This window comes from Panthera uncia, chromosome B1, assembly GCF_023721935.1.
Source record: "Panthera uncia isolate 11264 chromosome B1, Puncia_PCG_1.0, whole genome shotgun sequence".
Taxonomy (NCBI): Eukaryota; Metazoa; Chordata; class Mammalia; order Carnivora; family Felidae; genus Panthera; species Panthera uncia.
This window is the reverse complement of record NC_064811.1, coordinates 39,469,902-39,490,445: the sequence shown is the minus strand read 5'-3', so window position 1 is coordinate 39,490,445 and position 20,544 is coordinate 39,469,902. Positions and strand designations below refer to the sequence as shown.

The following is a 20,544-nucleotide window of genomic DNA, read 5'->3' as shown; positions in this document are numbered from 1 at the left end:
ATTTTTCTTTTAACCTCAAAACTTGGGAAAAAAAAAAGTCTCAAATCTAAATGGGGGTATTTTTGCCATTAACATATACTTAACTTCAATTAACTACAAATTGAAGTCTAACAAACATAATTAAAATGCATTTTATTTCAAATGAAAAATATACAGAAACATTAACATTTGTAAACTTTCTGAAATGAACAGTACGTATAAACATTTGAAAAACAGAAAATTTCAGGGCTATAGAGTTTATTCAAAATATTTGAGAACATTTCATATATATTCAGACAAATTACTTTTCCACAAAATTTTGTTAGAATGTGAGCAGTGCACTTAGTTCAGTTTTAGTGGCTCTAAGAAAAAATATTTTTGTTGGAATAATTTTGTATTGGTGTTGAGATAGTATAATGATGGAATTCATTTTCATTTGGATTATGTAGAACAAGATAATGTGACACAAATTAAGAAAAGTTGAAGAATGTATGAGAATTGGCAATGAATGGTACTTAACTATCTGGTAATACGACTCCAACAATCAAAATGTTGATTCAGAGAGAACTAAATTCTATTAAATGCCTCATACATCAGGCACAATGCAGAGTGCTTTCCAAGTATTTCATTTAATACTCTTAAAAGACAAAGGCATTAATTTAATTTTATGCTGCTAAATCTAAAGGGTCTTATGAACATTCTGCAATCTGAACTAAAAGTCACTAACCATTGCCTAAGAATAAAATTAGGAGTCAAAAAATAAAATGAAACTATTACATTTTCAGAATTATGGAAAGCTTTCAATTTGGCTGCATGAAGACAGCTCTGTAATCCTTAATGACCCATGTGCCGATAGTTATATAATTAATCTTAAGATATCTATGTGAGATAAAGTATAAATATGAAGATATATACATACATGAAACTACCAGTCAAGACTAACATAGTCTGAATATAGGCTTCCAGCATTTTATTCCTTCTTAGACAATATCTTCCTATTTGGGAAAAATTATTCTTAGTTTTAGATTGGCAATAACATTTTAGTTTTTTGATGCAAGTGCCCACCAGGGATTATTTAAGAGTTTTTAAAATATTTCAATGGTTCTCAACACACTTCAACTTATTAAATCTTTCTCAGCCTTTCTCCTGGGTGTATGTGCAATACCAGTTCATTTTCCAATCCAAGATCCACGTGAGTTCTTGTGTTCCAAAAATCTTTAGCCTGGGCACAATACACCAAGGGCAAAGCTTTGTAACAGGTGGCATTAAGAAATACCTGACACTGAATTTCACTAGAGCAGAGAACCACCATAGCCTCGGGGTGGATGTCTTTCATTTCCTCACTAAGAAAGTGTCCTAGAGAAACCAATACAGTTTTTCAACAGGGGGGAAAAAACTTTAAAAGAATTTTTACAATTTTTAAACACGACCTTTTCAGAAAATACTTTTCCTGCGAACTTCTGTTCATAGCTTATACATCTGATCTACATTTAAAGTGAAACAGCAATCAACAGAGTAAACACGTACTTGATCTGAGGTATCAACCCATGTGTCTTCCATGGATTATCAGTTTTCAAAAATCAGAACGCACTGAGTTGCACTCAACACTGAAAAGTGCTGAAGAGAAGGTGACGGCCCTTTACAACTTCGCAGTCCTCTCTGGACATTCCTGGGAACATTAGTCATAGCTAATAGAACTGGGAAATGCTGAAGTCCGTCTAATAGAATTCTAAATAATAGAACTTATCATTATGACCCAGAGTAGACTTGACCTAGATTACGAACAAATGAAACATTCTGTTGGAACAGAAAAATCCAATCAACCTGAAGGGTTTTTGTTCTTTTTTTTCCCCCCTCTAATATCGTAACTTTTTAGTTAGGATTTTTGTTTTGTTTTGGATGGAAATAAGTTTAGTCTAGAAATAGGTAATTTCTTTCCCATGAAATCAATGAGTGATAAGATACCTGTCCATATACATTAAAGGCTACCAAAAATGTTGTTCCTGCTGTGTGCTTAGAGACAGGAAAATTGGGTGTAAGTTTTAATAAGCAAAAGGTATTTTCCTGTAGTAGTCCCTGAGGTCTTAATATTTTGTTTTCTAGGAAGTTAACTTCCTTTCCTAGTCTCCCAAAACACTTGTCAACAAAATGTATGGAAAACATGGTCAGGATGAAATTCAACAGAAAAAGACAGTCTGCCACTTATTGTGGTAGGATATGTATATTTTTGTAAAGATTAGTAACTAATTATAATTTTCTTGATAAGGATGAAAGTGCCAAATTTCAAGGGAATAATTACGATAACTCATTCAGGTTTTTACAAAGATTTTTCTAGTTGTTTCCAAAAGCCTACCCTTTGGGAATCAGACAGTTGAGAAAAACCTAAGTGTACAATATAATATTAAAATAATGTGCCAATTTACATTTATAGACTTTACAAAAGTCTCTATGTCAACAGGGAAAATGACCTTTGGGATAATAGTAAGAGAAAGGGACAACATGAATATAAGGAACTCCAAAGCTTAAATCATTTGGTCTTCTCCAGAAACTCAATTTTGTCTCACGTTGTTCAGGTTTGAGTTAAAAGAACCCTTGAAACGAATCGTTTGCATTTGTTTTTGTGAAAAGAGAAAACACTGTTTCACTTAAGTATTTCTCTCCTTCCTCTATTCTCCCCTTTTGAATTGGTAGTAAGTTTTTATGATCTGCTAATAAATTACAATTCATAAGCTCTTCACGGACTGTGTCTTGTGCATTCTAACCCACCAAGGAGCGGATTTCCAAAGCAGGCCTATTTTTTCTTCCGCATTCCCCTCTTCATCTAGTTTAGAAAGAAAGAAGGTATGGAAGGGGCGGGGGGAGCATCAGTGATCTCGCGTCTCAGTTTTAATAATTTGAAACGATGACTCATCAGAGAATGATGGCTGATGTTCTGCTTATCAGCACATAGCTAAGTTTATCTATGAATTACTACGAACAGCAGCCAAAGAAATGAAGAGCCACCTGGCACAGCCAAATATATTGCGACCAGAAGAGTAACTCAGAGACCCATGTAACTCTTGAACTTCTTTTGTGCTCAGGGAATGTTTCAAGTTTGTAGAAATGAAAAACACTGGAAGTCCTCTGGAGGAGGATCCAAACCTTGGTTTTCAAATTTGATGGCTAAAATCGAGGCTTTTTGGGGGGGTGGGGGGAGGCTCACATCTAAACTATTAGTTAGAACTTTAAAAACGTCAGCTTTCCTAATAGTTCTTCTAAGAATTAGGTATTTCTTGTCCTCTCCAAGTGTCTTACATTGGCTAAAGTTTGGGGTTTCTAGAGACTTTGATCGTCAATCCTGCTAAACAAAGTAATGTCATCATTGTATCCTGGGGTTGAATATTCTGTGTGCTCCAGTAAGACGTATTTGTCTTCACTGCCATTCAGCGAGAGGACTTCTTTCTGTGTGGTGGATGTCAGGTCATTCCAGGTAATGTCAGTGTTTTTAAAAGCATGTAGAAGAAAGATGCCATTGATGATGGTGAAGAACCCACTCAGGGTCCCGATGATATCTCCAGCTTTCATGCCATACCATTCTTGGAATAAGATGGCGGAGCAAGTTACTACCATGGACGTGAAGAACACATAATAAATGGGAGTCACAAGAGATGTGTTAAAGGTGTCCAGTGCCTTGTTGAGATAGTTAATCTGTGTCGTCACCGAAAGCACGAGTACACCTAACAAAACAAAGACCAGTGGGTGCTTATAAACCGGCTTCCATTCCAATAGTTCCTTAATGGCAATTCCCAGGCCCTTGACAGAAGAAACTGAAAATGCTCCAATCAATGAACAGATTGAAATGTAGACCAATATATTGGTCTGTCCCTTCCTGGGAGCCACGATCAAAATCAGCACCAACGAGATCACAGTTATGATCACAGCAAAGGAAATAAATCCTGTTTGGAAGAAAAAAAGAATTAGAATTCAGAAAATGCTGATAGGATCATATCTTTATGAAAGCTTGTTAGGAGTGTAGGAGCATAGGTGTTTCAGAAAGGGAAGCAAGATTAAAATAACAAAACCAAAACAACATTTTACTGCATGGCTCTCAATATTTTACAATGGACTATGACAAACATATCTTTTGAATTTCATAGCTAACACTATGGGGCATGGCAGCTATTGTCTGACTGACTTTTTATTTTCAGAGGGGGAAAGTAGCCAAAATTGGGGTTGGAATATATGCCTTTTGCCTCTCCTATCCCCATCTCCTCCTTTCAGGTATAGAGAGGAAGCATGGACAGAACAATAAGTTGTGTCACCTTTACAGAAGACTTGTAATACAGTCAAACCTTACAGTATCTCACAACCCACCATGAGGCTTGCAGCCTTTTACAGTATTATCCCAAATTCACTTGATGAGGAGAGAAAATGGAACCGAATCTCTGAGTAAGAGTTTCTTTTGGTTGAATCACAGACCTGGGTCTCTCAATTTCATTTCCATTTCATGCAAAGAAGTGACTTCCTCTTCTTGTGGGGCATGGATAACCATCACAGTTGACCCCAATATACTTAATATGCAGCCTATTTTGCCATGAATGTTCAGTTGCTCATTTAAAAAATAGGAAGACAATATCGCACTGTTAGGAGAAGAAAAACAAAATCACTCGTTCAATTAGCTTTTGATCCCATAGCAGCTCAGAGGTCACACTGTGGTATGTTGCACCCTGTATCCCAGTCACCAATCAACTGATCTCAATATGCTACATGACGCTGAAAAACCTGATTAATTTTAAAACTCAGAAATGATGGTCAGTCAAATCTGCTTAATTGCTTTTGTACCTGAAGAGTTTTCAGGGACATTCTATATCCGTGTAATCTTCCTATGAGAAGTCATTTTCAATTTCCCCATCTTCTCCTATAATGCCAAACAACATAGAAGATCTTTTACATCATACTGGCTCGATACATTTAGGAGATCTGTGCTCACGAAAGCTTCAAAGACAGATACATGCCTAAAGAAGAATCACTCTGCTCAGGGCTGACGTTTGGCTAGTATGCACAAGTACAACCATATGGGTTGTCAAAATATTGAAATATTTCCCTACCGGCTGCTACCGCCCTGATACTTCCACTTATCCAATAGTCCCACTGCTTTGGTTGTCATGGCCTCCGGAAGTCCTGTCAGCCTCACCACAGACACCACACAGTGGATCCCGATGCTCCACCAGCAGGTCTGTTGTGATTCCTGCACACCAGCCTTCCCTTGACGCCCTGGCACTCCCATCAGGGTTGTACCTGCACCAATTTGCACGCAAGACCGTGGCACCGTTACTCGGTGCCTTCTTAGAGTCGTGGTCATGTGGCCACTCGTGAGGACTGCAGCCTCAGCCAAAACACTGCTGCTACTACTGATTACCGCTCCTTGCACAGACAGTGTTCTAGTGCTCTCTGTGTACTGACTCATTTACTTCTCACAACAGTCCTACAAAGAAGGTGAAAAGAAATGGGTAGGCCTAGCCGTAAGCTTTCGACTAGAGGTGGATAGATAAAAGGAACAGACAAGCGCAACAAAACTGTGGCTTAACTGTAAGAGTTCACGTGCCCGTTGAGCACATTCATCTGGGATCATGATAAAGACCAACTCAGAAAAATGAGATGGACATTCTAGGAACATGAAAATTACCCGTTTCCATTACTAAAAGAAACTCAGAGGTCTCCAAACATAACCATCCTGCAAATAATGTAAGACTTTAAGTGAGAGTTGAAGTTTAACCCAAACACTCTGCTTTTAGACCCTCTGATAATTGTGGTCATTAACCACTACGACAACAGAAAGGACTAAAAGGGCCGTGGCAATGTGTTCAGGTGAGAGAGAGAAAAAAATCCCCTAGGCTTCACTGAATCACTGTGACATTGTGAATGTCACAAACATAACACGTGATTATTTTATGTTAGCAAGAAATTGGGCCCCCTCTCATATTTTTCTAAATAACAACAATAACATAATTTATTTCTCATTTCTATTGCGCTGGATTGTGTCTTCTCAAATTAGTTGCGGGATATTTTGTTTTGAGATATGCCTAGCAATATATTTCTTGTGGTTTAAGCTCATCATGCTACTGACATCTCTACAGAAGCCAAGCTCATTTCTCACATACCTTACGAGCACACTCAGAGCACCCAGCGGGGTGACCAAGGTGGCCGGTGCAAAAGCATAAGCTGCAAAATTCGCCGCTTCTCCGGCTCCCACTGGAAAGCAAGCCGTAGTATTCATATGAGAGATGGACTTGTCAGAAGAGACAAACCAAGGACACAAACAAAATGGTAGACTTCTATGCCAAGGGTACTGACAGATCTACCTAAAAGGAACAATTTAACTTTTTTAATGGAGGTTGGGGGGAGGATTGGTATTAAGGGATGCAGATAAACTGTAAATACCTGGTGATATGAACTCAGTGCAAAAAGTGGTAACAGATGAATACACATTTTAAGCGACTTCCAATAGGGATTTTAGTTACGTCACTACCAAGAACATATTCGGTCACTCTGATAAAATCTAATTAGAGGTAGCTTTAACCTAAGCAAAGAATTTTTCTATTTGTTTAACAATACCTACTGTTACGCAAATGAACAAAAAGCAATGTGGCAAATTAGAGTGCTTTGCAGAGATCTACTGACCGGGCAGGGGATAGCCAGAAATGCCTACCACAGGCCCAGGTAGCCAGGGGTGTCTGAGTTGCACAAGATCCAAAAACACTTTAACAGGATCTTAGAAGCTCGAGGAGATCCAGAGGGCTGTTTTAAAGTCATAAGGATGTGCTCCTGCAATCTTTCTCTCATCTGAGGAACTCTAGATCTCTGTGAAATCATTTCTATAGTGAGGGGAAATCCCTCTAAGAACTACACTCTTGTCTGGGAGCCAGATTATTCTTATGGGTCACATGTGAACATTTGCCAACAGAAGCCAGTATTTCACAAGGGCAAACTAAGCCAAGAAAACACTTACATTGTAGACAGAGCTTCTGGAACAGATAAAAGACACCAGAATACTTTTTATTTGTCCATCTGGCTGCTATGTCCCCGGCCTTCCCCCTCTCCACCCCAGCCAAAACTTCAGGAGTACTCAGCTTTAGGGAAACTATCATAAAACACATAGAAAATTCCAGAACAGATAAATTAGGAGACTGCTCTTCTAGGAAGAGGCATGGCAGTTTTCTTCAAAAATTAAGCTTTCTTGAATACTTGATATTATTTATATTTGTATCTCTTATAGACAGCTTTCCAGGAAAATATTAATTTCATAATTGAAATGCTGTATGGTTGTCAATAGATAAAATCTCTAATGTTGTAGACATCTGCTTTTCTCTCTTCAAAACTAGCATGAACTTTGTACATGATGAGAATAAAATTGTAAATGTAGCCACATAACATTCTCCTTATATTTTCATCCTACTGTGTGGGTAGAGGGGTGGGGAGACACAAGTAGGAGAGAGAGAGAAGGAGAAAAAAAGAATCCAAATCTCTGAAGTCTCCCCAGTATGTCCTGGTCAACTTTTGTTCAAATGAAGTAAGAAAACAGAACTGAAAGGGCTATAGACACATTTAAATGGTTTTTATTTATCATCTTTTTAGATTCTAACACTAAAGGAAAGTTATCCAATTCCTTTGCATAGGAGGCCCACACAAGTACTGAAATGTGTTGGTTGGTATTGGAAAATAAATGGAAGTTTTTTTGTTTTTTTGTTTTTAATATGAAATTTATTGTCAAATTGGATTCCATACAACACCCAGTGCTCATCCCAACAGGTACCCTCCTCAATACCCATCAGTTTATTCTCAGTTTTTAAGAGTCTCTTATTTTTTGCCTCCTTCCCTCTCTAACCTCTTTTTTTTTTTTTTTCCCCTCCTCCACGGTCTTCTGTTAAGTTTCTCAGGATCCACATAAGAGTGAAAACATATGGTATCTGTCTCTTTCTGTATGACTTATTTCACTTAGCATAACACTCTCCAGTTCCATCCACATTGCTACAAAAGGCCACATATCATTCATTCTCATTGCCACGTAGTACTCCATTGTGTATATAAACCACAATTTCTTTATCCATTCATCAGTTAATGGACATTTAGGCTCTTTCCATAATTTGGCTATTGTTGAGAGTGCTGCTATAAACACTGGGGTACAAGTGCCCCTATGCATCAGTACTCCTGTATCCCTTGGGTAAATTCCTAGCAGTGCTATTGCTGGGTCATAGGGTAGGTCTATTTTTAATTTTTTGAGGAACCTCCACACTGTTTTCCAGAGTGGCTGCACCAGTTTGCATTCCCACCAACAGTGCAAGAGGGTTCCTGCTTCTCCACATCCTCGCCAGCATCTGTAGTCTCCTGATTTGTTCATTTTAGCCACTCTGACTGGCATGAGGTGGTATCTGAGTGTGGTTTTGATTTGTATTTCCCTGATGAGGAGCAACGTTCAGCATCTTTTCATGTGCCTGTTGGCCATCTGGATGTTTTCTTTAGAGAAGTATCTATTCATGATTTCTGCCCATTTCTTCCCTGGATTATTTGTTTTTGGGGTGTGGAGTTTGGTGAGCTCTTTATAGATCTTGGATACTAGCCCTTTGTCCAATATGTCATTTGCAAATATCTTTTCCCATTCCGTTGGTTGCCTTCTAGTTTTGTTGATTGTTTCCTTTGCAGTGCAGAAGATTTTTATCTTGATGAGGTCCCAGTAGTTCATTTTTGCTTTTAATTCCCTTGCCTTTGTGTATGTGTCAAGTAAGAAATTGCTGTTGCTGAGGTCAGAGAGGGTTTTGATGGTTTTCCTGCTTTCTCCTCTAGGGTTTTGATGGTTTCCTGTCTCACGTTCAGGTCCTTTATCCATTTTTGAGTTTATTTTTGTAAATGGTGTAAGAAAGTGGTCTAGTTTCATTCTTCTGCATGCTGCTGTCCAGCTCTCCCAGCACCATTTGTTAGAGACTGTCTTTTTTCCATTGGATATTCTTTCCTGCTTTGTCAAAGATTAGTTGGCCATACTTTTGTGGGTCTAATTCTGGGGTTTCTATTCTATTCCATTGGTCTATGTGTCTGTTTTTGTGCCAATACCATGCTGTCTTGATGATTATAGCTATGTAGTAGAGGCTAAAGACTGGGATTGTGATGCCTCCCACTTTGGTTGTCTTCAAAATTACTTTCGCTATTTGGGGCCTTTTGTGGTTCCATACAAATTTTAGGATTGCTTGTTCTAGCTTTGAGAAGAATACTGCAATTTTGATTGGGATTTCATTGAATGTGTAGATTTTTTTGGGTAGTATTGACATTTTAACAATATTTATTCTTGAATCCATGAGCATGGAATGCTTTTCCATTTCGTTGTGTCGTCTTTAATTTCCTTCATAAGCTTTCTATAGTTTTCAGCATACAGATCTTTTACATCTTTGGTTAGGTTTATTCCTAGGTATTTTATGCTTCTTGGTATAATTGTGAATGGGATCAGTTTCTTTATTTGTCTTTCTGTTGCTTCATCGTTAGTGTATAAGAATGCAACTGATTTCTGTACATTGATTTTGTATCCTGCAGCTTTGCTGAATTCATGTATCAGTTCTAGCAGACTTTTGGTGGAGTCTATCGGATTTTCCATGTATAATATCATGTCACCTGCATAAAGTGAAAGCGTGATTTCATCGCTGCCAATTTTGATGCCTTGATTTCCTTTTGTTGTCTGACTGCTGATGCTAGAACTTCCAACACTATGTTAAACAACAGCGGTGAGAGTGGACATCCCTGTCGTGTTCCTGATCTCAGGGAGAAACCTCTCAGTTTTTCCCCATTGAGGATGATATTAGCTGTGGGCTTTTCATAAATGGCTTTTATGATGTTTAAGTATGTTTCTTCTATTCTGACTTTCTCGAGGGTTTTTTATTAAGAAAGGATGCTGAATTTTGTCAAATGATTTTTCTGCATCGATTGACAGGATCATATGGTTCTTATCTTCTCTTTTATTAATGTGATGTATCACATTGATTGATTTGCAAATGTTGAAACAGCCCTGCAGCCCAGGAATGAATCCCATTTGATCATGGTGAATAATTATTTTTATATGCTGTTGAATTCGATTTGCTAGTATCTTATTGAGAAGTTTTGCATCTATATTCATCAGGGATATGGGCCTGTAGTTCTCTTTTTTTGTGCTGGGTCTCTGTCTGGTTTAGGAATCAAAGTAATGCTGGCTTCATAGAATGAGTCTGGAAGTTTTCCTTCCCATTCTATTTTTTTGGAACAGCTTGAGAAGGATAGGTATTATCTCTGCTTTAAATGTCTGGTAGAATTCCCCTGGGAAGCTGTCTGATCCTGGACTCTTATTTGTTGGGAGATTTTTGATAACCGATTCAATTTCTTCGCTGGTTATGGGTCTGTTCAAGTTTTCTATTTCTTCCTGTTTGAGTTTTGTAAGTATGTGGGTGTTTAGGAATTTGTCCATTTCTTCCAGGTTGTCCAGTTTGTTGGCATATAATTTTTCATAGTATTCCCTGATAATTGCTTGTATTTCTGAGGGATTGGTTTTAATAATTCCATTTTGATTCATGATTTTATCTATATGGGTCATCTCCCTTTTCTTTTTGAGAAGCCTGGCTAGAGGTTTATCAATTTTGTTTATTTTTTCAAAACACCAACTCTTGGTTTCGTTGATCTGCTCTACAGTTTTTTTTAGATTCTATATTCTTTATTTCTGCTCTGATCTTTATTATTTCTCTTCTTCTGCTGGGTTTAGGCTGTCTTTGCTGTTCTGCTTCTATTTCCTTTAGGTGTGCTGCTAGATTTTGTATTTGGGATTTTTCTTGTTTCTTGAGATAGGCCTGGATTGCAATGTATTTTCCTCTCAGGACTGCCTTCGCTGCATCCCAAAGCATTTGGATTGTTGTATTTTCATTTTCATTTGTTTCCATATATTTTTAAATTTCTTCTCCAAATGCCTGGTTGACCCACTCATTCTTTAGTAGGGTGTTCTTTAACCTCCATGCTTTTGGAGGTTTTCCAGACTTTTTCCTGTGGTTGATTTCAAGCTTCGTAGCATTGTGGTCTGAAAGTGTGCATGGTATGATCTCAGTTCTTTTATACTTATGAAGGGCTGTTTTGTGACCCAGTATGTGATCTATATTGGAGAATGTTTCATGTGCATTCGAGAAGAAAGTATATTCTGTTGCTTTGGGATGCAGAGTTCTAAATATATCTGTCAAGTCCATCTGATCCAATGTATCATTCAGGGCCCTTGTTTCTTTATTGATCCTGTGTCTAGATGATCTATCCATTGTTGTCACTGGAGTATTAAAGCCCCTGCAATTACCACATTCTTATCAATAAGGTTGCTTATGTTTGTGAGTAATTGTTTTATATATTTGGGGGCTCCCATATTCAGCACATAGACATTTATAATTGTTAGCTCTTCCTGATGGATAGACCCTGTGATTATTATATAATGCCCTTCTTCATCTCTTGTTACAGCCTTTAATTTAAAGTCTAGCTTGTCTGATATAAGTATGGCTACTCCAGCTTTCTTCTGACTTCCAGTAGCATGATAGATAGTTCTCCTTCTCCTCACTTTCAATCTGAAGGTGTCCTCAGGTCTAAAATGAGTCTCTTGTAGACAGCAAATAGATGGGTCTTGTTTTTTTTTATCCATTCTGATACTCTATGTCTTTTGGTTGGAGCATTTAGTCCATTTACATTCAGTGTTATTACAGAAAGATATGGGTTTGGAGTCATTGTGATGTCTGTGAGTTTCATGCTTGTAGTGGTGTCTCTGGTACTTTGTGGTCCTTGGAACATTTCACTCACAGAGTCCCCCTTAGTATCTCTTGTAGGGCTGGTTTAGTGGTGATGAATTCCTTCAGTTTTTGTTTGTTTGGGAAGACCTTTATCTCTCCTATGCTGAATGACAGACTTGCTGGGTAAAGGATTCTTGGCTGCATATTTTTTTTCTGTTTATCACATTGAAGATTTCCTGCCATTCCTTTCTGGCCTGCCAAGTTTCAGTAGATAGGTAGTAGTAGTAGTAGATAGTCTTATTGGTCTCCCTTTATATGTTAGAGCATGTTTATCCCTAGCTGCTTTCAGAATTCTCTCTTTATCCTTGTATTTTTCCAGTTTCACTATGATATGTCGTGCAGAAGATTGATTCAAGGTACGTCTGAATTGAGTTCTCTGTGTCTCTTGGATTTCAATGCCTTTCTCCTTCCCCATATCAGGGAAGTTCTCAGCTATGATTTGTTCAAGTACACCTTCAGCCCCTTTTTCTCTCTCTTCAGCTCTTCTGGAATTTCTATTATACGGATGTTGTTCCGTTTGATTACATCACTTAGTTCTCTAATTCTCCCCTCATACTCCTGGATTTTTTTATCTCTCTTTTTCTCAGCTTCCTTTTTTTTCCATAACTTTATCTTCTAATTCACCTATTCTCTCCTCTGCCTCTTCAATCTGAGCTGTGGTTGCCTCCATTTTATTTTGCACCTCATTTATAGCATTTTTTAGCTCCTCCTGACTATTTCTTAGTCCCTTGATCTCTGTAGCAATAGATTCTCTGCTGTCCTCTATACTTTTTTTCAAGCCCAGCGATTAATTTTATGACTATTATTCTAAATTCTTGTTCCGTTATATTGCTTAAATCGTTTTTGATTGATTCATTAGCTGTTGCTACTTCCTGGAGTTTCTTTTGAGAATTCTTTCATTTCCTCATTTTGGATAGTCCCTTGGGTGGCGCAGAACTGCAGGGCACTTTCCCTGTGCTGTCTGGAGTAACTTATGTTGGTGGGCGGGTCTGCAGTCAGACCTGATGTCCGTCCCCCGCCCACTGCTGGGGCCACAGTCAGACTGGTGTGTACCTTATTTTCCCCTCTCCCAGGGTCAGGACTCACTGTGGATGGTGTGGCCCCCGTCTGGGCTACTTGCACACTGCCAGGCTTGTGGTGATGCTTTGATGGGATCTGGCGTATTAGCTGGGATGGATCTGCAAGGTGCACAGGGGCGGGAGGGGAAGGCTTAGCTCGCTTTGCTGTTGGTGGTCCCCTGTAGGAGGGGCCCTGCAGCACCAGGAGGGAGGCAGACCTGTCAGAGGGATGGATCCACAGAAGCACAGCGTTGGGTGTTTGCGCAGTGCAAGCAAGTTCAGTGACAGAAACTGGTTCCCTTTGGGATTTCGGCTGGGGGATGGGAGAGAGAGAGATGGTGCTTGCCAGTGCCTTTGTTCTCCACTGAGCTGAGCTCTGTCTTCTGGGGCTCAATAACTCTCTTTCCCGATGTCCTCTCGCCCTCGCTGCTCTCCGAGGGCAGAGCTGTTCACTTTTAACATTCCACATGTTAAGTCCTGCTGGCTGTCAGAACTCATGGAGTCCGGCCCTTCCGCCTTTGCAAGCCAGACTTTGGGGGCTCTGCCTTGCCGGGCGGGCCGCCCCTCCGTCCCCTCCCCGCCCCCCCCCACCAGTCCGTGTAGCATGCACTGCCTCTCCACCCTTCCTACCCTCTCCCGTGGGCCTCTTGTCTACGCTTGGCTCCAGAGAGTCCGTTCTGCTAGTCTGGTGGTTTTCTGGGTTATTTAGGCAGATGTGGGTGGAATCTAAATGATCAGCAGGACGCAGTGAGCCCACCATCCTCCTACACTGCTATCTTCTCGGTCCAGGTCTAATAAATGGAAGTTTAAGGCTTCTTTCTGCAGAGGGAGATGACGAGCAGGAGGTATGAAACTACAGTTTATGAGCTCCTATCTTTGGAAGTTTTAGGGTTGGGATTTCAGAGGGGTTAGGGGAGGAGATAGAAATCTGCAAACGTGTCTGTGAGCATGAACACTGCCTTCTATTTGCACAGCATATGAGCATCTACAAGGTGCTCTCCCATCCAACAGTCTCATGTAGTTCTCAGAGTAAGTCTGGGGGGAGGGGAGTGCTGACAGCCTTCATCTTCTTTCCATTCCTTCCATGCTTAGCACCCAGAGGGGACTTTAATTTGCCCATGTTTTGGGCCTGACCAGGAAAATGCGGCCATTCGTTAGTCAACATGCAGCTAGAACAGTCACAGATTTGAATTAGGAGCAGGGAAATGTGGGAAGAAGGCATTTTCCTCAATTATTCTGGGGAATAAAATATAACAGAAGGGGAAGCTTGTGATAAAATATAGTAGTTCAGATGTTAACTTTTTTCTATGACAGTATTGAGAACATGGGGGTGCAGGGAGAGAAGAGGAAAAATTAATTCTAAATATATATGACTTACTTTGTATGTAAGACAATATATTATACCCACACGAAAATTTCTAGACTTTTATGCCATCCTTACCAAGAAGATAAACTAATCATTTTTGAGCAATCCCATGTAATTTATTTATCATTTTACAAGCATGCACTATTCTCAGCAGTAAGGACTTACTTGAGAGTAATCCTGCCCACCAGAGCCATTCCTTGAGGTAAGAATGTCCACCTTGTCCTAAGAAAATAAGAACAATTAAAATTTAGTTCGGAACTGGAGGAAGAAGTTCAAAAGAACTGACTGCTGGGAAAAGTAATGGAAAATGGTTGGAAGAGGCAAGATGTAAGGCCAACTCAGCATAGCTAGTCTTTAGCTTATTGGTCACTTCTAAAGATCTTCTATTGCTTTTGATTATGTCACTTTTGATTTTTATAGAAAGTAAGTTTTTACATTTGCAAGAAAATCTTATTTAATCATTATGTTTAGTGTATTTATGCCTGCCAGAGATGTGGACATAGACTCTAAATACTTTGCTTCACCCACAGTTAAAATTAAAGACAGAAACTGTATATTGTAAATTACATCAGTACCTAATGAGGACCTAGAAGGGAAGAAGATGGTTAACATACAAGCTTTTGAGACTTTGGATAGTCAATCAGAGAACAAGTATTAGCCAGTAGGACTCTCCTTATTCTTCACCTTGGCATCATGGAACTGAGTTTCTCTCTAGTTTACTGAAAAGGATAAAAAGCTTTCCTGAGATATTCAAAGAGTTATCTTTTCTTTACTATAATCTGTGACCTAAAGTCATTGCTATGTTTGCTATAGAAAATGGAATTTTCTCACCAATTCAACATACTTAATCCTGTGTCTTTGACCTGATTTTGTTGCAATTAAATGAAACAGAGTATATTAGCTGTGAAGATTATCTTGCAAGGTAGTTTATTTATTTAGGATTTTCTTCTTATAAAATGTGCAAGTGATTAAACTGGAATATTACAATATGATTTCATAATCTATCTTTAAAAAACTTAATAATATATTGCAAATATTTTTCTCATGTCCTTATTTAACAGCTTAATATTACTTCAAAATCTGGCATATCATTATTTACTTAACCTGTGTGCAACTACACACACACACACACACACACACACACACCGAGTTTCTAGTTTTGTTCTCATTACATAAAACCTTTAAATAAATATCCTGTTATGTAACTATAGGTGTCATTCTTGTTCACTTCTTAGGCTACATGTCCAGAAGTGAAATTATTAGGTTTTAAGACATTAACATTTTTTTTTTAATTTTTTTTTTTTCCAACGTTTTTTATTTTATTTTTGGGACAGAGAGAGACAGAGCATGAACGGGGGAGGGGCAGAGAGAGAGGGAGACACAGAATCGGAAACAGGCTCCAGGCTCCGAGCCATCAGCCCAGAGCCTGACGCGGGGCTCGAACTCACGGACCGCGAGATCGTGACCTGGCTGAAGTCGGACGCTTAACCGACTGCGCCACCCAGGCGCCCCTAAGACATTAACATTTTTAAGCTTTACCAAATTTCTCTTAGGAAAGTTTGTACCCATATATGCTGCCTCCAGCAATGTTTGGGAGGACTATTTATTTTCCAAATTCCCTTACCAGCATAAGGCCTTTTAACGAAAAAACAAAATCTTGTTAAAATGGTAGACAACAACCCAGGAGCTCATTGTTATATAGTTGGTGTCTCTTTGGGTACTAGTGAAATAATATTTACTTCTATCTGTTTATTGACCACTTGCATTTCTTGTTTTGTGAGTTTCTTATTTATGTACTTTGCCTATTTTACCTTAGGGTACTAATCTTTTTCTTATCACCTATAGTCACTCTTTATATATTATGGATCTTAATATCCTTCGTCTGTCATATATTTTGGAAACATGCCCCCCCCCCCATGTCATTTGGTTTTTAGTTTCAGTTAAGGTGTTTCCATGTAGGATTTTTTAAAAAATCAATTTAGGTAATCTCTTCTTTCATATAGAATAGCTTCTTCCTTTACCTGTATGGTTAGAAAGACCTTCTTTTAGGTTTTTTGAAAAAAATCATTTCATTTTAAATAGCTGAATAGTATGAAGTAAAACTCTTACATTTTTCTCCTCTAATTTTTGCCGATTGTCTCAACACTTTTAAAAAAATGTTTATTTATTTTGAGAGAGAGGGAGAGAGTGCATGCATCCACTCTCATGCAAGCTGGGGTAGGGCAAAAAGAGAGGGAGAGAGAGAATCCCAAGCAGGCTCTGCATGCTGTCAGTGCAGCGCCTGATGCGGGGCTCAGTCTCACTAACCGTGAGATCATGACGTCGTCATGAGTCGTGAGTCGTATGCTTAATCTACTGAGCCTTCCAGGTGCCCCATTAACACTTTTGATTGAATAAGTCATCCTTTCTCCAGTGAATTGAAATGCCACTTTAAAAAATCATGTATTAAATTGTTATACGTACTTGGGTCCCTTTATAAGTTTTCAATTATCTTTCATTTTTTTGTCTATCTTTTTTAGTGCCAGTACCAAACTGTTTTAATTACTATAGCATTATAGTATGTTTTATTTCTGATGGTGCAAATCTCCAATAGTACTTTTATGAACTTATTTGTGCAATTTGTAGTCATTTTTCCATATGAACCTTAGAATATTATTTAGCTCTTCTATGATATTCTTGATAAGAATAGAAATTCATGGTTAATGGAGGGTAGTCAAGCTAAGTTACTTAGCATGTGAAATATCACTATAGTAACAGCAACCTAATTCTGCTATCCATTTACTGATTTAACAAATACTTATTGGGTGTCAAACACTATGCTAGGGAAGGTTCCTGCTCTTGTGAATCTACTATCAATAAACAAGTAAATAAACATTAAATGTACAGTGACAGATTTTTTAGGTACAATGAAAGAAACCCTTAGGGCAATGATAGAGAGTAACAGGGTGGGATGAAGGTGGTAAGGGACATCTCCCAGAGAGGAAGACCAGGGAAGGTGATGATATTTAAGCTGAAGTCCGAAGGATGAGTCAGCCAAATGAAAAGCAGGGAGAAGAGTGTTCCGTGCAAAAGGAAAAGACCTTGAGGTGGCAAAGAACTTGGTCTATTCCAGGAACCAGAGAAAAGTAAGGGATAGGGACAGTAGCGGAAGATAAAGCTGCAGAGTCTGCAAGGGCCAGTTTACGCAGGAGGTCAAAGACTGTGGAAAGGTGTCTGGATTTTATTCTGAGTGCAAAGAAAAGCCACTGACATGTGTTAAGCAGGAAAGCAGCATCTGACCTTGAACACTGAAATCACACACAACAGCTATGAAAGAAGAATTCATTCCACACTCTCAACCTCTGGAAACAAGAATTTTAGTTTTACCCTGAAGGAGACACAGCAGGCTCAATCCTGGACACCACAGAGGAGATTTGCTAAGCATAGAGACAGGGAATAAGATAGAGACAGTAAAATATTACTGCTGTAGCACTAAGGTCTTACAATAGGATTATTTCTGCAGAAACTTGAATTCTCTAGTTGCATCCGTTTCTTACCAGCTCTGGTAATGCCCTTCTTTGCCAGTTGCAAGAGGCCCTTCTTTTTCAGTATGAAGCTGGAGCCAATAAAAATACTGGAACTTACTGCCAGCATTAGGCCTACATACAGACTGTATCTGTTTTCTACATTTGCAGAAATGATCAAGTTGCTTATGCTGGAATTCAGGTCCCTGTAGCTGGAATTCAGGTCCCTGTAGAGGACAGGAGAAGCCAGCAGTCGTGACACATTTGTGATCTCACACCAGGCCTGGGAGGAGTTTGCACAGACGAGAGATAGCATGTAGCCTGGAAAAAAGGAAAGAAGGAAATGTCAACAAACACAAAAGGGAGATACATTAATGTTTACCCCTTTTCTGTAAAAAGAGAGAGAAACCCAAGTGGATGGTACTGAAACCCTGTTTCTTACTGCATGAAGGGAAGTCTCCGGGAGGTGGTTCCTAGTCCTGTGGACACGTTCCGTTTGACTCACACAGGTTCTTAAAAATGTTTTGAAATTGCTTAGTTGTCATCATTTAAAAATGAGAGATTTCACCTGAAAGTGTGACTTCATCTTATAAATTGGAGAATCTGGACAACACTTGCTTGGTTCTTCGTTCTAGCAAAACAGCAACATGACTTGCGCTCATTAATCCATCACTGTCCCCCACACGCACCTCACTCCTCATGATCAGCATGGCTCCTGGAGAGCAGTGTTTATGATGCCTGGGCATAGGGACGGGCAGGGGAATCCATCGGTCAGAATGTTATAGGAAATGCAGCTAACCCATTCTGTGGGGTGTGAACTGTGCCTTTCAGAAAACGTATTTAAAAGTGGGTTTAGGGTTCTGTACTACTTTCCCTGAAGAGAATGATTTTTCAGGTCTACTCCTCTCCCTTCTCCTAAATTAAATAGAATCTAATAAAAAAATGAATTAAACCTCAGTAAGCTTTTCTTAGAATGGGATTCAAATAAACATGTAAATCTACTGAGCCAGACCCAGTATTAGAAGTGCCTTGGAATTTGAAAGCTAAACGCAAAAACACAAATGAACCCACGATAGACAATGTAAGAAACTTTTATTTATTTTTTATTTATTTTTAAATGATTGTTTTTGAGAGAGAGAGACAGAAAGCACCTGCACATGAGTGAGGGTGGGGTGGAGAGACAGGGGACAGAGGATCCCAAGCAGGCTCCAGGCTGACAGCAGAGGGCCCAATGTAGGGATCCAACTCATGAGCCAAAGTAGGACAGCCAACCGTCTGAGCCACCCAGCTGCCCCTGTAAAAAACTTTTAATCTGTTCTCCACTTGAAAAGCTAGCTGCGAACAAAGTGACATTGTGACTAGATTTTCTGACTCTCTTCTAACTTTTTTCCTTTTATTTTTATTTTATTTTAAGTATCGTTAACATACAGTATTATGTTAGTTTCATTTTTGTCTTTAAAAAGCATATTTTTTCCATTATAACAAAGAAGGCAAAGCTAAATGAATCAACTAAAATATTAGAGTTCAATGAAAAAAATTAGTTTTACATCTCAATTTTTTTTTTTTTTTTTTTTTTTTTACATCTCAGAAATCTTAAGAAGGCAAAACAGTTTGACCAAATGGTGTCTTAGGGATAAAACTTTGGTAACTGTATTAATGCCTCTTTGACATTATGCAGTTATCTGAATTTACCACTTACAAAGTTAAGAAACAACTATAAAATTCAGGCCTTAAAAAGGTAAAATAATTGAATTCAAGCCTTTCATGATTATTATTTCACTTATTTCTTATCATTTGAAAATGAATAAACTGTTTCAAAGATACAGCATAAATTCTAAGTCAAAATTGCTAAATATTCTAAGAAGAATTCTATGGCTATAGGTATAGTCTATAACATTGAGGAATTTTCAGGCAGGTTGTTTTAATAAGAATTGCTACAAATTTTCAAACAAGCTAGCCCTTAGCAATCTTGTTCCAGTCACTGTTCATCTCATCTAAACCTCAAGAATAGAAAATGATTTTCATAGTAAGAGTTTCCATTCCATTAATTCCTGAGAGAGGAAACATCTGACTTGACTTTCCAGTGAATTCCATGGCTGCAGTGGTGTTACTTACTATGTAATTAACATAACCATTCCAAAACTTCATCTGGGAAAACAGTGTGGGCAGGTCTCATTCCAGTGAAACAATATTCTTTCTAAGCTGTTGACACAGCAAAATGTTTCCGACATTTTAGGGGGGTGTGGGGGCAGAAGGCAATAAGGGAAAGCAAATAATCTTTGTTGTATTTTGTAAGTTCTTATTGTGAACAGTAGATATTAATGTGCAAGTTTTATGGCAGGAACAATAATAAAAATCTTGTCTAGTTTCTGACCTTCGAGAAATGGCTTTATGTTTTGAGTGCATGTTGATGAGAGGAGCCTACATCAGATGTGACTGAAGGAGGAAGTGGGGGGGTGAAGGGTGGGTTGGTGGGTGTGGTGGTGTAGGGCAGAAGGAGACAGATGGGTGAAGTACAATGTGTGGGCAGAGAGCCTGTGGAGTATTTCAGAGGGATCAGATATCTGAGTTGGCTTCTGAAGATTCTAGTAAACAAAGTAAGTTTAATCTAAACTTTATTCAACACAGAGAAAATCTATTACGTTCATTATATTTTATTTTTTAAATGTTTATTTTTGAGAGTGAGAGGGAGTGAGAGAGAGAGAGAGAGAGAGAGAGCACACGTGTGCAAGCGGGGGAGGGACAGAAAGAGAGGGAGACACAGAATCTGAAGCAGACTCCAGGCTCTGAGCTGTCAGCACAGAGCAGCAACATCGGGCTGGAACCTACAAACC

The 20,544-nt window shown here is 38.8% G+C and overlaps 1 protein-coding gene across 1 annotated transcript in view; it reads right to left on the bottom strand.

Annotated features, from left to right (window-relative positions):
- Positions 1 to 918: 918 nt before the first annotated feature.
- NIPAL1 (NIPA like domain containing 1) overlaps positions 919 to 20,544 on the bottom strand; it is a 28,465-nt gene continuing 8,839 nt past the window's right edge. Inside the window, exons 2-6 of the mRNA XM_049632027.1 lie at positions 17,744 to 18,031; positions 14,373 to 14,429; positions 6,120 to 6,210; positions 4,438 to 4,598; positions 919 to 3,914 (exon numbers count right to left, since the gene is read on the bottom strand). Coding sequence (XP_049487984.1) covers positions 3,295 to 3,914; positions 4,438 to 4,598; positions 6,120 to 6,210; positions 14,373 to 14,429; positions 17,744 to 18,031 — 1,217 coding nt within the window. The 3' untranslated portion in view covers positions 919 to 3,294. The remainder of the gene's footprint in view (positions 3,915 to 4,437; positions 4,599 to 6,119; positions 6,211 to 14,372; positions 14,430 to 17,743; positions 18,032 to 20,544) is intronic.